The sequence below is a fragment of the Heteronotia binoei genome, chromosome 1, assembly GCF_032191835.1.
Source record: "Heteronotia binoei isolate CCM8104 ecotype False Entrance Well chromosome 1, APGP_CSIRO_Hbin_v1, whole genome shotgun sequence".
Taxonomy (NCBI): Eukaryota; Metazoa; Chordata; class Lepidosauria; order Squamata; family Gekkonidae; genus Heteronotia; species Heteronotia binoei.
Genome location: NC_083223.1, coordinates 182,331,006 through 182,345,638, shown reverse-complemented (window position 1 = coordinate 182,345,638; position 14,633 = coordinate 182,331,006). Strand labels below are relative to the sequence as shown.

At 39.6% G+C, this 14,633-nt stretch overlaps 1 protein-coding gene across 1 annotated transcript in view; it reads left to right on the top strand.

Moving 5' to 3' along the window:
* The window catches only part of KIF6 (kinesin family member 6), a 410,723-nt gene extending 397,855 nt beyond the window's left edge, over positions 1-12,868 (top strand). Inside the window, exon 22 of the mRNA XM_060245036.1 lies at positions 12,220-12,868. Within this exon, the coding sequence (XP_060101019.1) occupies positions 12,220-12,236 (17 nt within the window). The 3' untranslated portion in view covers positions 12,237-12,868. The remainder of the gene's footprint in view (positions 1-12,219) is intronic.
* Positions 12,869-14,633: the final 1,765 nt, after the last annotated feature.

Genomic DNA, 14,633 nt, shown 5'->3' with positions numbered 1-14,633 from the left:
ATCAATAATCAATATGAGGCTAGCAACAATATTCTTGGGAGGGGTCTCTGACCCTTACAGTTCCATCACATCCAGCATACAATGTTTTACTGGCAGGAAACATGGAAACAATAGAAAGTATCATTGAATCATCCCATCCCTCCAGTATAGAACACAAGGCTCACACAGTCTAGAGCAGGGATGTCGAAATCATTTGTTAATGAGGGGTGAATCTGACATAAATGTCACTTCGTTGGGCCAGTTCATGTGCGCCATAAACTATAACGAGGTATTGGAGATATAAACTTTATAAAGATGCCAAATAGTAATTGTAGGTGAATGACAATAGTGGGATTGATCTGGTTAGGTGTGATATGCAGAGGGGTAGAAATGTGCAGATACCAGCATTAATAATGAGACAGAAAACGCAGGTCTCAATGAAGTCTAGGAGGATGCAAAAAATAAATGGACATAACTCTGACATTAGAAACCACAACATTCAAAAACCGGGGAAGAGGGGCATTTACCCTTCCAGGACACTTCAGGTGCTGGCTTAAGAGTAGCAGTTCTCATGCAAAGGAACTCCAAAAAGAGATTAGAGAGACTGCTGAATTGCAACTGATAATGAAGCTCAAGGCAATACATCCTCCAAGACTCAACTGGATCTAAATTTCTTCTCTATTGACTGCTATTATTTGGAGTCTGAAATCACTCCGCTGTCCAAGATATAAGGACAAATGGACTCACATTCCAACTGTATCTGAAGAAATGAGCAGTCATTCATGAAAGCTCATGCCCTGTAAGCCAAAATGCCCTCAAAACGAGGTTGGGGAATTGTCAGGTGGGCACCTGGCTCACTCAGGATCTTTTTACCTGTGTATACAGGATTAACATGTCCAGAAAAGTAATGCTTAAAATATTAGGGACTCTAATTAAGTAAACCAATTAAAATTTATTAAGAAAAATATAGGCTTCCATACAAGATAGAGTACTCATCAAAACACACATTCAGTCCTAGGAAACATAGATAGAGAAATAGGGGAACACATGGGTAGACAAACAGGGTGATATTTACCTATCTTAGTCTTCAAGGAAGGCTCCAATGGCAATAAGCGAGGATGTGGGAGAAGGGAATCGGGGATGGATCTATGCAGCGGAAGTTGGGATACTGATAGAAGCACACCTGTGGGTAGCTAGTCCACAGATTATAAGGACTCTCTTGAGCCCTTAGGGGATGGGAGGTACGAGGGAGGAGGAAGGTGGTCAGCTGGTTCGTGACCTCATGAAAAGGGGAGGCTTCACAGTGACCATAAGGGCTGGACTATTGCGGCAACCAATAGAAAGTTCATTGGTGGCACCTAATTGGGTGCTTGCTCTTGACCAATGGACTTGCCTGGATCCTGGATACCTGAGAGAACTTTCAGGTTGAAACGGACCAGGGGGAGGCTCCAAAGTGACAGTTGGGGAGAAGAATAGAGAGATTACTTGGGTGGGGAGATGCTTAGGACTATTGGACTTATCTAAAAGGGTGACAATAGATAGTCAAATCATGGCCTAGGTAACACCCAGTTTGTACAAAGGAACTTGGCTCTGGCTGAAGATGGTCTTCCTCTTCTTCTGTCTTCTGGGCACCAGTCTTTGTTTTGAGTTCCGTCAAACAAAGAAAGTGGTGGACGATTCAACCGCTCCTAGGGTGGGTAGGTTGCTTGCAGGCATAGGTGACATCTGGTGTGTACGTGAGCCGTCCACTTTGCTGGAATGGACTCGAGCCTGGTAGGAAGATGGCTGTGTGTGATGTTAGCCCTCCACGGTGGATTCCATGGTCAGAACTTCATAACCGTTCGTCTGGATAGCTCCTGGCAGCGCAGTTTTCTCCGCTCCAATGCTGGGATGGACGTCATACGGAACGACCAGAAGCCTTCCGTTCTCCTGGTGGGCACTCTTGTACTGGTCTAGAGTGCCTTTGTAGCGTTATGGCTGTTTGTACTGCATAAGTCCCTTTTGCCCCTGGATAGGTTTACCCACACTCTCTGGCCAGATGTGTGTGAGTCACTTCTCCAGGTGCTCTGGCAACCAAGCTGGTAATCACGATGTTCTGTAAGGGGGTTTTTCCTCACAGCCCCGCTGCAAATTTTGTTGGTCTTGAAGGTGCTACTGGACTCTTGCTTCCTTCCATTAATAAAGATTGCTGTTGTTAGGTGTCTTTTCTTTTTCATCTGTTAGAACTGGAAAGGGAGAATTCTCCAAGTGAAATCATGTGTTGATTTCAGACTGGGCAAAATTCACTCAGTGCTGATAATAAGAAAACAATTAAAAAAGCAAAATGTAAAAAAGGCAGTCAGTGAGGTAGGAGGGGGGGGGAGTGAACAAGTTTCTCTCTCTTTTTTTTACAGTACCAGGAACTCCTTCCTAGGATCTTTCAAAAGGGGAGGGGGATTGTACAAGAGTGCCTGCACCTTTCCTAAAGCCTGAGGTGGAGAGGAGGGAGAATAACCATACTGCAAGCATGCTCTTGCAAGAGGCTCCCACCTCCATCTCTCCCAGAGAATCCCATCTCTTGAGTTTCTGGATTATAAGAGGAACTGCACATGCATCATCATGAGTACAGGAAAGAGTTTGCAGGAGATCCAAAACTAGGGGAAATGCATCCTTTTGCTAGTTCTTTTAAATAAAATAAGCCTTGGCTAATCCTCATCATTGTTGAGCCAAATCTCTTTATTTTTCAATACTGTTATTAAAATGATTTTTTCCTAAGATTACAGCAACAATAATATGTTAGGAAACTGCAACTTTAAGAAGCAAGGCAAGGTTTCCCTCCCCCGCCCCACCCTTGTTGATCAACATACTTCTCTGCTCTCCTTTTCATTCAAGACTGTAAAAAGGGGAGGAAGAGAGTGTTCCACCTTTTGAGAGTTCTTAATCCCCTCCCAGATCCTCCCCCCCCCCCCCCGAGAAATGTAAAGTAACAACATCAGAGTGAGTCTGCAAACATTGCTCTTTGGAAGGGGACAAGGGCTGCCAATCCCCAGGTGGGGGCAAGGGATTCCCCAGTTTGTAGCCCCTCCCCCTGCTTCAGGGTCATCAGAAAGCAGGGGGAGGGGAGGGAAATGCCTGCTGGGCACTCCATTATTCCCTATGGAAACTGATTCCCATAGGGTGTTATGGAGAATTGATCCATTGGTATCTGGGGCTCTAGAGGAGTTGCTTTTTGCGATAGAGGCACCAAATTTTCAGCATAGCATCTGGCGACCATCCTCAAAATAATCTCCAAGTTTTAAAAAGAGTGGACTGGGGGGTCCAATTCTATGAGCCCCCAAAGAAGGTGCCCCTATCCTTCATTACTCCAAATGGAGGGAAGGCATTTAAAAGGTGTGCAGTCCCTTTAAATGTGACATCCAGAACTCCCTTTGGAGTTCAGTTGTGCTTGTCACGCCCTTGCTCCTGGCTCCACCCCCATGTCTCCTGGCTCCACCCCCAAAGTCCCCAGATATTTCTTTTTTTGTATAAACAACTTTTATTATTCTGCAACATATTGTAACAATAATATTCGTCTATTAATAAAAACTTCATACCAATACATCACATTTTCCACCTCCCTCCCCCCCCATTTCGTGACCTCCACCTGTGCATTTTAAAAATTACAAAACAAACTAAAAGGTAATTTTCAATTTAAGAATCTTAATTTTTTAAAAAAGGCAAAAAGGTATAATATACCTATAGCAGAATAACTATACCTTTCAACTATAATCCTTATCAAACTAGGTTGAAAAAAAAATATTTTCATTATTTAACTGTAGTCCATTTGTTATCCCTCTAACTTCAACTATTATCAAAAATCACCAAATGTCCTTTAACTTTCCATTGTTTTTCAACGTATTTTTGAAATTTACCCCACTCAATTTTGAATTTCTCTAAATCAAGTTCTTTTAAGATTCTTGTAAGCTTGACCATTTTACTCCAGTGCATAACTTTAATAATCCAGTCCCACTTTTCTGGTATTTTATCTTGCTTCAACATCTGCGCATATAATGTCCTTGTAGCTGAAAGCATGTACCAAATTGTCGTTCTATCTTGTTTCGGAATTTTTTCCATTTGTAATCCCAACAAAAAGATTTCTGGTGCCTTCTTGATGTTATAACCCAGAATCTTTGCAATCTCTTGCTGAATCATTTGCCAAAATTGTTTTGCCATTTCACAAGTCCACCACATATGGTAGAAAGATCCTTCATGTTTTTTACATTTCCATCACCTATCTGACACCTGATTGTTCATTTTTGGCAGTTTCTTAGGTGTCATATACCATCTATAAAGCATTTTAAAACAGTTTTCTTTTATATTATTACATGTCGATATCTTCATAGAATTTTTCCATAAGTACTCCCATTGTTCCATCTGTATTCCTTTATTTATGTTAATCGCCCATTTTATCATTTGAGATTTTACTACTTCATCTTCTGTAGACCATTTCAACAATAATTTATAAATTCTTGAAATCAATTTTTCGTTATCACCAAACAGCATTCTTTCCAGTTCTGTTTGTTCTTGTCTTATTCCATCATTTTTAATATCCTGTTCAAGCAGACTCTTAATTTGTTGCAATTGAAACCAATTATACTTATATTCCAATTCTTCCACCGATTTTAGTTCCACCTTGCCGCCATGTATTTTTAACAATTGTTTATATGATAACCATTTCTCCTCTTTGATATCTGAATATAGCTTTATTACTTCTGTTGGCACAATCCAAAAGCGGTTTCCTCTCATCCCCGAATCTTTTGTATTTCAACCAAGTTTTTAACAAATTACTTCTTATATAATGATGTAAAAAGAAGCCATCCATCTTATTTTTCCCATAACACAAATATGCATGCCAACCAAAAACATTTCCATGACCTTCTAACGTTAATAATTTTCTGTTTAATAACGTCATCCATTCCTTAATCCACACCAAAAAAACTGCATCATGGTATAGCTTTAAATCTGGTAATTGGAAGCCTCCCCTCTCTTTTGCGTCTGTCAAAATTTTCATTTTAATTCTTGGTTTCTTGCCAGCCCATACAAATTCTGAGAGTTTCCTTTGCCATTTATTGAATTGCTTATCTTTCACTATTGGAATCGTTTGAAACAGAAACCTAATTCTTGGTAACACATTTTAATTGCTGAGATTCTGCCCAGCATAGACAAGTTCAATTTATTCCATTTTTGTAGATCTCCATCAATTTCCCGTCAGAGCTTCTCATAATTGTTTTTATACAAGTCAATATTTTTGTTGTTATTTCTATACCTAAATACTTTACTTTAGAGGTCACTTCACATTTTGTTATATTTTGTAGTTGTTCTTGTTTAGTCTTTGACATATTTTTACACAAAATTTTTGACTTCTCTTTATTTATATAGAAACCTGCCAGCTCTCCATATTCTTGTATCTTACGAAGCAGCAATGGTGTAATTTGAGTTGGATTTTCATTTATAAACATTACATCATCAGCAAACACTCTATATTTGGAAGAAAAACCTTTCAACTTCAGTCCCTCTATCTCTTTATCTTCTTGGATTTGCATAAGCAATATCTCTAACATCATTATAAATATCAGTGGAGATAGAGGGCAACCTTGTCTCGTATCTTTACTGATTATCATTTTTTCTGTCAGATCCACATTTATACAGAGTCTTGCTTGTTGTTCAGTATATATTGCCTTCACCATTCTTACAAAATCTTCTCCCAATCTCAGTTTTTCCATCACTGCAAACATAAAGTCCCAATGCACATTATCAAATGCTTTCTCTGCATCTGCAAAAAATAATGCTACTTCTTTTTCAGGATGTTTCTCATAATATTCAATAATATCTGTCACCGTTCTAATATTGTCTCTAATTTGCCTTCTGGGAAGAAACCCTGCTTGCTCTTTTTTAATAAAATTGTTCAAATGCTGTTTCAGGCATTCTGCTAATATACTGGCATATATTTTGTAATCATTGTTAAGTAATGAAATTGGTCTATAATTTTTTACATTTGTGGCGTCTCTGTCTTCTTTCGGTATCAACGAGATTACTGCTTCTTTCCAAGTATTAGGTATTTTCCCATCTATTCTTATAGTATTCATCAGTTTTTGAAATTTTGGTAATAGAGTCTCCATGAGGACTTTATAAAATTTTGCTGTAAAACCATCTGGGCTGGGAGCTTTTCCCAATTTCATTGAGTTAATTGCTGCCTCTATTTCTTCCTTTCCAATTGGTTCATTTAATATCGACTCCATATTTTCAGTTAAGGGATTTACATTAATTTTCTGTAAATATGCATCGATTTTTTCCTTGTCCACTGAATGGCTTTTAAACAACTTGGCATAATATTTATAAAATTCTCTTTTAATTCCTTCCTGGTCAACAATTTTCTTGTCTCCCAAAATGATTTTATTAATAATTTTATTTCCCCCTTTTTTTTTTCATTTGCCAGGCCAGGTATTTTCCAGGTTTATTCGCTCCTTCAAAGGATTTTTGTTGAAGCCTTTTTAAATTCCATTCCACTTCTTTATTTAACAAATGTCTCAACTGATTTTGTAATATTGTAATCTCCCTTATAATTTTCTTTTCCCCAGGCCTCTTTTTGAGCTCCTTCTCTTTCTTTCCAATCTCACTTTGCAAGTCTCTCATTTGTTTATCCTTGGCTTTTTTATCTTTATTATTCAATGTAATTAGGATGCCCCTCATTACCGCTTTATATGCATCCCACACCATTTGAAATTGAATGTCCTCATTTTCATTTATTTGATAAAAGACTTTGGTCTCCTTTTCCAGAGATTCTGCTACCACCTTATTCTGCAGCAAGGACATTTGAAATTGAATGTCCTCATTTTCATTTATTTGATAAAAGACTTTGGTCTCCTTTTCCAGAGATTCTACTACCACCTTATTCTGCAGCAAGTCTTCATTTATCCGCCACCTCAAAGTCTTTTTTACAGGTTTTGCAGACCACATTAATGGACTGTGGTCAGCACCTACTTTAGGAAGAATCTCTATTTTTTTTGTTGTAAGTCCCAGATTTTTTGTAATCCATAACATATCAATCCTTGAGAAAGAATTGTGTCTTGCTGAAAAGAAAGGGCTGGAACACTTTCCCTATGAAGAAAGGTTGAAACGCTTGGGACTCTTTAGCTTGGAGAAACGTTGACTGCGGGGTGACATGATAGAGGTTTACAAGATAATGCATGGTATGGAGAAAGTAGAGAAAGAAGTACTTTTCTCCCTTTCTCACAATACAAGAACTCGTGGGCATTCGATGAAATTGCTGAGCAGACAGGTTAAAACGGATAAAAGGAAGTACTTCTTCACTCAAAGGGTGATTAACATGTGGAATTCACTGCCACAGGAGGTGGGGGCGGCCACAAGCATAGCCACCTTCAAGAGGGGTTTAGATAAAAATATGGAGCAGAGGTCCATCAGTGGCTATTAGCCACAGTGTGTGTATATATATATAATTTTTTTTGCCACTGTGTGACACAGAGTGTTGGACTGGATGGGCCGTTGGCCTGATCCAACATGGCGTCTCTTATGTTCTTATGTTCTAAGTGTAGTCCCGTACTTTAGGGTTAAATTCTCTCCATATATCCACCAGACTTTCTTGTTTAACTAATTTGAAAAATGACTTTGGTAGTTTTCCTTCATTATTTTTTTTCCTGATCTGTCCAAAATATTTTTAACTGTTCCATTAAAGTCTCCCATTAGCATAATTTGCTCATATGTAACTTGAACTAATTGTTGCATAAGATCCTTTTAAAAAGAGTCTTTTGCTCCATTTGGGGCATACAGTCCCAATAACAAAGTTTTTTTATGATTCAATGTCACTTCCACCACAATAAATCTAACATCATCATCTTTAAAAATCAACTTTGGGTCTAGTTCTTACTTCACATAAAAAACCACACCTCTTTTTTTCTCTTTAGGCAATGAACAAAATTCCACACCAAGTTGCTTATTCCATAAAAATTTGTAATCCATTTGTTTAATATGTACTCCTTGTAGACAAATTATATTACATTTTTGCTTCCCAATCCAATGAACAGTTGCCCTTCTTTTTTGTGGTGAATTAAGTCCATTTACATTCCAAGATATTAATTTGTAATCCATCATGGTTTTCTGTTTTTAGTCTGTACTCCCAAATTCTTTATGCTCCACCAAAAACTTCGTCATGTCTTGAGTGGTTGAGTGATAAATCTCTTCCCTTTGTATTCAAAGCCCAGGCCCTCTGGAAGTATCCATCTGTACCTTATTTCACTTTCTCTCAGCTTGTCAGTCAGTTTTTTATACAATCTTCTGTCATTTATAACTTTCCTTGGCAATTCTTTCATAATTCTTACACTACTACCGTCCACCTCCAGTTTGCACTCAAACTGTTTACTTAAGATCCTACCCAGCAAGTCTCTTGTCACAAATCTCACTACCACAACCCTTGGTAGTTTATTTCTCCTTGCATAGTGTGAGTTGACCCTGTAAATGTAGTAAAAAAACCCTGGTTTCATCAGGGTCATCTCCCAAGAATTCAGCAATGATTTTTATTATATATGTCTTTAGATCAGTCTCATCAGACTCAGGCACCCCTCTCAAACGTATCTGATTTTCCATTAACTTGCAGTCTTGTAGTACTGCTTTCTCCTGCATTTTTTAAACTGTGGAATTCACTGTATTTAATTTTAACATCATGGTCTTTTACTTTTTCTTCAACTTCCTGCATTTTTTGACACTGCTTGGAAATCTTTACAGAGAACTTCTATGTCTTTTTTTTAATTCTTTCTTACATTCAGCTATAGATTCTTTTATCACTTTAACCAGTCTTGCTTCCATGGCATTCATTTGCTCTTGCATTTTGGACCTCTTTACTTCTTCCATCGTCTTAGCTCTCGTCACAATCTGCTTTGCTCCTGGCTTGTGGGTGGACATCACTGCCTTCCTATTGTAAATATAGGCTTTAAAGTTGACCTCACCAATTCACTTTTCAATGGTACGGACTTGTAGAATGGAGCATGCCCTTTCAGATGAGCCCAAAATCGCCGTTCCCAGAGGCCCCAGAGTCGAGATTAATTTTTTAAAATTTAATTTCCTTCAAAATGGCGTCCGTGGCTTTTCTGCCCCCCCTTTTTTTAAATTCTTCTAGAATGCTCCAAACTTAGTTCCAATCATATAATCCAATAAATCCAATCCTCTAATTGAAATATTTGCCATCTCAGCTAAATGTTAATGTCCCATTGTATTTTTAAATTTTTTTAAACTTTTGACCTTCTTTCAATGGCCGCTGATGTTTCTCTATGATTATAGTCCTAGAGAAGGCTAGGAGTCCAAGAAGTTTTCCTTCTCTTAATGGCCACTTCCTTCCTTTCTTGCCACGAAGCCTCGTTTTCTATAGTTAAGAAATCTTGCAATACTTCTGTGACACCAATTCCTGTGACGTCCTGTTAATCTGCAGTTCTGTTTCATTTCTGAAGGGGTTGTCTGACCGCAAGTATGCAAAACAACTTTTGTTTTTCTTCTATTTTAACTTTGTTCTCTTAATTTCTTAGTCCCAAATTTACCCCCTCCTTCTTCTTTACTTAAATGTAATATAGATATATCCAGACCTTTGTTTTTTCTCCAAATAAGTCTTATTTTAGTCCCAGAGTGATAAAAATCTTTACTTTTAAAAGTTATTAATTAGTCCCAAAGAAGCTTTGACTCATGGTGAATTTAAGTCTAATGAACGACTCCAGATGCCCTCTGTAGACGTTGTTCTGCAATTCTTCACCGGGGACTCTTCAAAGCCCCCCAAAAAACCCCAGTGGGATTCCTCATCAGCCAAAGTAAATCCCCTTAGAATTTCCTGAGCATGTCTTGGCCATCTCCCTGTCTAGAAGATGTAGGCAGCAGGTGTTTAGGTCACCTTCTCTGCCCAGAACAGAGGCACTGGTATGCTCCTCTGTGAGAAGCACATCAATCCTCCATGAAAACCAAACCAGAAGCCAAGTCCCCAGATATTTCTTGAGTTGGACTTGGCAACCCTAAAGGGGATCAAACTTTGCCATTGTTTGGAATGGCTGGTTCCTCCCTTGCTATAGCTCAGGGAGCCAGAAAGAGCTACCTTGTGGTTGCTCTGGTATCAAGTCCTCCTCTGCTAAAGTTAACTTGCAGCTTGCAAGCAAGTTGTACAATAGGCAAAATGCACCTATAGCAGCGCCCGCCTCACGGCCTCACTGGATCTCTTTAACTCAGTCTCTTCGGGGTATTTTACTTAATTATTTGATGGAAATAGAATACTCTTCTTAGGGGACCACAGCAGCTTTGTTAGTTTTTCCCAAAAATATAGGCTCTCAAGAACTTTAACTCAAACCACAGATTTATTATAACACAAAGTCTTTAAACTGGGGATATGGGAGATATTTACACAGGCTAACACGTTGCTCAGTTGTTTCAGGCTTTACATTAACTTTTTCTTCCTTTGAGTCTCTCTCAGTTACACAGTTCACAGTTTCCCTATATCTTGCTCTCTCCACCTCTAGCAAAGGCTGGCCTCTTGGGTATGATGTGCCAAGTCTCACCCCTCGACTGGAGCCACTACTACCAGCCCTTCTGGTGTCTCAGACCCACATCCACTCCCTCAACCACCTCACTAGATCTTCAGAGTTGTCTATAGGTGTCTGTGACCGTTCAGGTCCTGACTGACTCACACTGGTTCCTCACACACAGCCCTCTTGGCTGGTTTTGTTGAGCTTGCAGTCTCTGGAAGACTTTCCCGTCACTGTCTTAAGCTCCTTCACAGGATCAGCTGTCCTCCCAGCCTCGGTCAGGCACGAACTGACCCACTCAGTCTCTGTCAGGCCCCAACACTGACAGACTTCTGACAGGCACCAACTCTGTCAGACACCAACTGACTGAATGACTGCCTCAGCAGATTCCGTCACTCAACCACTTTCCCTCCCTGAGAGCTCCGAGCACTTTGCCCCCACCCTCAGGTCACCTGACGCAGGCCCTGTGCGTCTTCAGTGTCTGGTTAACCCCTAGCTTTCCGTCACAGCACCTCATTTCTGGGCAGAGTAAAGTAGGCGGGGACAAGCTGGTGATGATGAAAAAAACTTTTTGCAGAGAGAATGGGGAAGGGAGGAGCTGCTGCTGCTGTTTGTTGGTGGTGGTGGATTGAACTTTGTCTTGATGAACCTCGCCCAGTTCCGCAGGGCTTGTAAGACAACCCTCTTCCGGCTGGCCTATGACTAGCTGGTACAAGAAACAAGAAACTGAGTATAGTTACACTGAATGTCTGCTGTCCCTAATGTTTTAAATGTTTTAAATGGTTTAATATTTTAAATGGTTTAATGTTTTAAAACTTAAATGTATTATTATTCTAATGTTTTATGCTTAAATGTTATTTATGCCAGATTTCTGTGAGCCGCCCTGAGCCACTTGTTGGGAAGGGCGGGATATAAATCATAAAATAAATAAATAAATAAATGATGGATAAGTTTGCTGTTGGCTCCCCCCTTTCTGTGCTTGCTCTCCCTCCCCCGTCTCCCACACCTCTTAGTTACACTATCTTTCTATTTCTGGGAGTGCTCAGCAATGCATTCTTGATGGGTTATAAAAGAGAAAAGCCAGTGTTCTTCTAGCTCACCAGATTTCTCTTCCCTTGCAAAATGGATAAAGCATTTTGCATTGCCAGGGTCTGTGCTCTCTCTTCCTCGTTCCCTCTCCCTCCCTTCTCCACCAAAGTAGGAGGGGCTGCTTCTGACAAGAACCAGCCATTCCTTCTGCTGCTAGTAGTTAGCCTTGGCTTAGGAAAGGGAGGGAGGCAGAAGCCAGCGGCCAATGAGAAGGGGAGGAAGGCAAAAGTCAGAAGCCAACAACGGGGGCTTTCCGAACGAGAATCTTTGAAACAGTCAGGAGAGAGAAAAAGTCCAAGACTTAGAGGGAGTTTGGCTGGTGCTTGAGAGAGAAACTGGCTGAGTAGGTGTCTTATACAGGTGTTGAGGGGGGCAGTGGGCAGGATTCCTACTCGTGGGCCTAATTGAAGTCCTGGGAAGGCTGGGTGTCGCCCACAGGCCATATGTTTGACAACCCTGGTCTAGAGACATATAAAGATAATGCACATCAGGTTTGGTCTTTGTAATTTGCCCTAAAATTCATTGATCAAAGGATTTCTTTCTCAAATATTTTTTTTTTCTAGACATTGACAAACTGATAATTATATATTTTTCCTAATAACCATATCATTATTTATTTCAGGACTGAAGAACAAGTAAATTTTCAATTATGAAACAGTCTGCTATTTCAAAATTGCGAAACTGAAGAGAACACCTGGAGCACCAGGACCAGTGGATCTTTAAGATACAGCTAAATTTACAACAAATAGCATTTTGTCCCCCCTTCCCAAGAAATGGTGTTCAACATGTGTCTTCTATGTTTTTATCACTGCAAAGAACAAGCAAAACCAACAGGAACCCCTAGTGCAATTTTTTTAGCAATTTGATGGCCACATTATGTGGCTTATAAATGTCAGGATTATTTAACACCTTTTAAAAATGCTCTTCCATGCCCAGCGCAAGCAAAAGAATTCTTTGCCAGGGACTTTTCTGTCCCTTGGAATCTGATGAAATGCTTGCCTAATTCTCAACAGTCTGGATGTACACATTTTGTTGGGTCCTTTGTTTAGTTTGGTTTACATTGGCTCAAAAGCACTGTGCAAAAGCAGAAAAATATTTTTGTTCCATGTAACTTCATTTAGAGAGCTGTTAATTAATGCCAAAAAACTACCCCCAATTTTTTTTTTTTCAAAGCCAGCTTTCATGTACTTGGAGAGCAAGAGTTATGTTACAAAATCTGATTTTCATCATAAACTGAAATTTCATAGGTTGTTGTTTATCAAAGAATGAGGTCAGACTAATGAAAAGGTAGCTGGTGAATTGGCACTGGGATATATCCTTGATTGTAACTACTGGATTATTTTTTCCCCAAATCTTGTATTTCGTGTAAAAAAAAAATTCATGGTTGCTATTGGGATCCTGGGATCCTTCATCTGTACAGACCTGCTTTCCTTCTGTTCATGGATAAGTTTGGACACCTTTGTGCTGATTATCTTATACAAGAAAATGTTTTTATTACTTATAATTATTAAATGTAGAACTGTCAAACTAATTTGACTTGACACAAATTGGAAATTAATCAAAATGTTAAAAAAAAAAAATACAGATGCTGCTGATTTTCTCTTCATTTAAAAATCCCCAGTCTGAAGTGATTAGAGAAAAGCTTTACCTCTGAAATACTTTACGACAGTGAATGTGTTTACTAAATGTGTTTACTAATGGAAAATAACCACCTTTTCAGTTGAAGAGCAAGAAAAGGGGACTAGTATATCTGTTTAGGTACTTTATTTCAGGGGCCAAAACTGACTTTCCACTGGCAGAAGGGCATTTCCAGCAGTGGAAGGAGTAGGGTTGCCAGGTCTGTGTTGGAAAATACCTGGAGGATTTGGGGATGGATCTGGGAGATGGTGGTGTTTGGGGAGGGGAGGGGCCTCAGTGTGGTTCAATGCCATTAAGTCCACCCTTCAAGACACCCGTTTTCTCTAGGGGAGCTGATGTCTGCAGCTGGAGATCAGCCGTAAAAGTGGGAGATCTCCTGGCCCAAACCGGCGGCTGACGACCTTAAACTGGTAATTTTTTCTCAATTCTGCCCTACAGTATTCCTCCATATCATGCCCAGTGTTTCAGGACTATAGTTGGGGGGAGAGGTGCGAAAGTTAATTCTACAAGTAGAGCTCCAATTGAAGCTCTTTGGATCCAAACCCTCCCCACTTTTTAAAAGAACAGCAGTTGACCCCTTTATGGGATTCAAAATGCATGTCTGCCTTTGTTTTGAGCCAAGAGGAGGAGGCAGGGGGAGAGCAGCTGGAGAGGCAGTCTGAAGAAGAGAACCTGCAGACATATTACATTAATTGGATACTAATATAATGGAAGCGTGCAGTTCTTGAGTTCATGTTCACTGTAGGCCTCCGCATTCCTATACTGCAGGAGTAGAACCGCTAGCTCTGAAGTACAGGACATTGTGATCAGTTTTTACAAAAAGATTGCCATAAAAATGAACAAAGCCTTGTTAAATATTCTTTGGTACAGCTTGGCAGGAAAGGGGTGTATGTATCTGAAATTCACGCTAATTAATGAGAAATGTATTCTCTGTTTTTCAGTGAATACACACCCACCCTTTTTTAGCCAAATCCTATGCATATTCACTCAAAAGTCCCTTTGATTTTGTTCCGGCTTACTCTCAAGTAATGGTGTGTAAGATTGCAACCTTAATGGCCTTACAGAAATAATCATAGTTATTTATACAATCTTAGGGAAATGCCCCAAAGCCTGCAAAGCAGAAGGCTCACCCAGAACATAAGTTTATATTTGTATTTCAGTCTGTTCAATTTCCAGTGGAAAAGCTGTCCTAAGTAAATAGTCTCTCATACATGCTGAGTGCCAGCCAACACAATATCAAACAAATGGCTGTGTATACTTGTCAATATGGTAAATATTACTTATCATTTCAAGCTAGGGCAAATCACTCTGACTCCAAATGCCTTATTTTCAGAGAAGCCCTGGGTGAGAAAATGCAGAGTGCAAGATGACAACCAATTACCAGAAATCTCAATCATC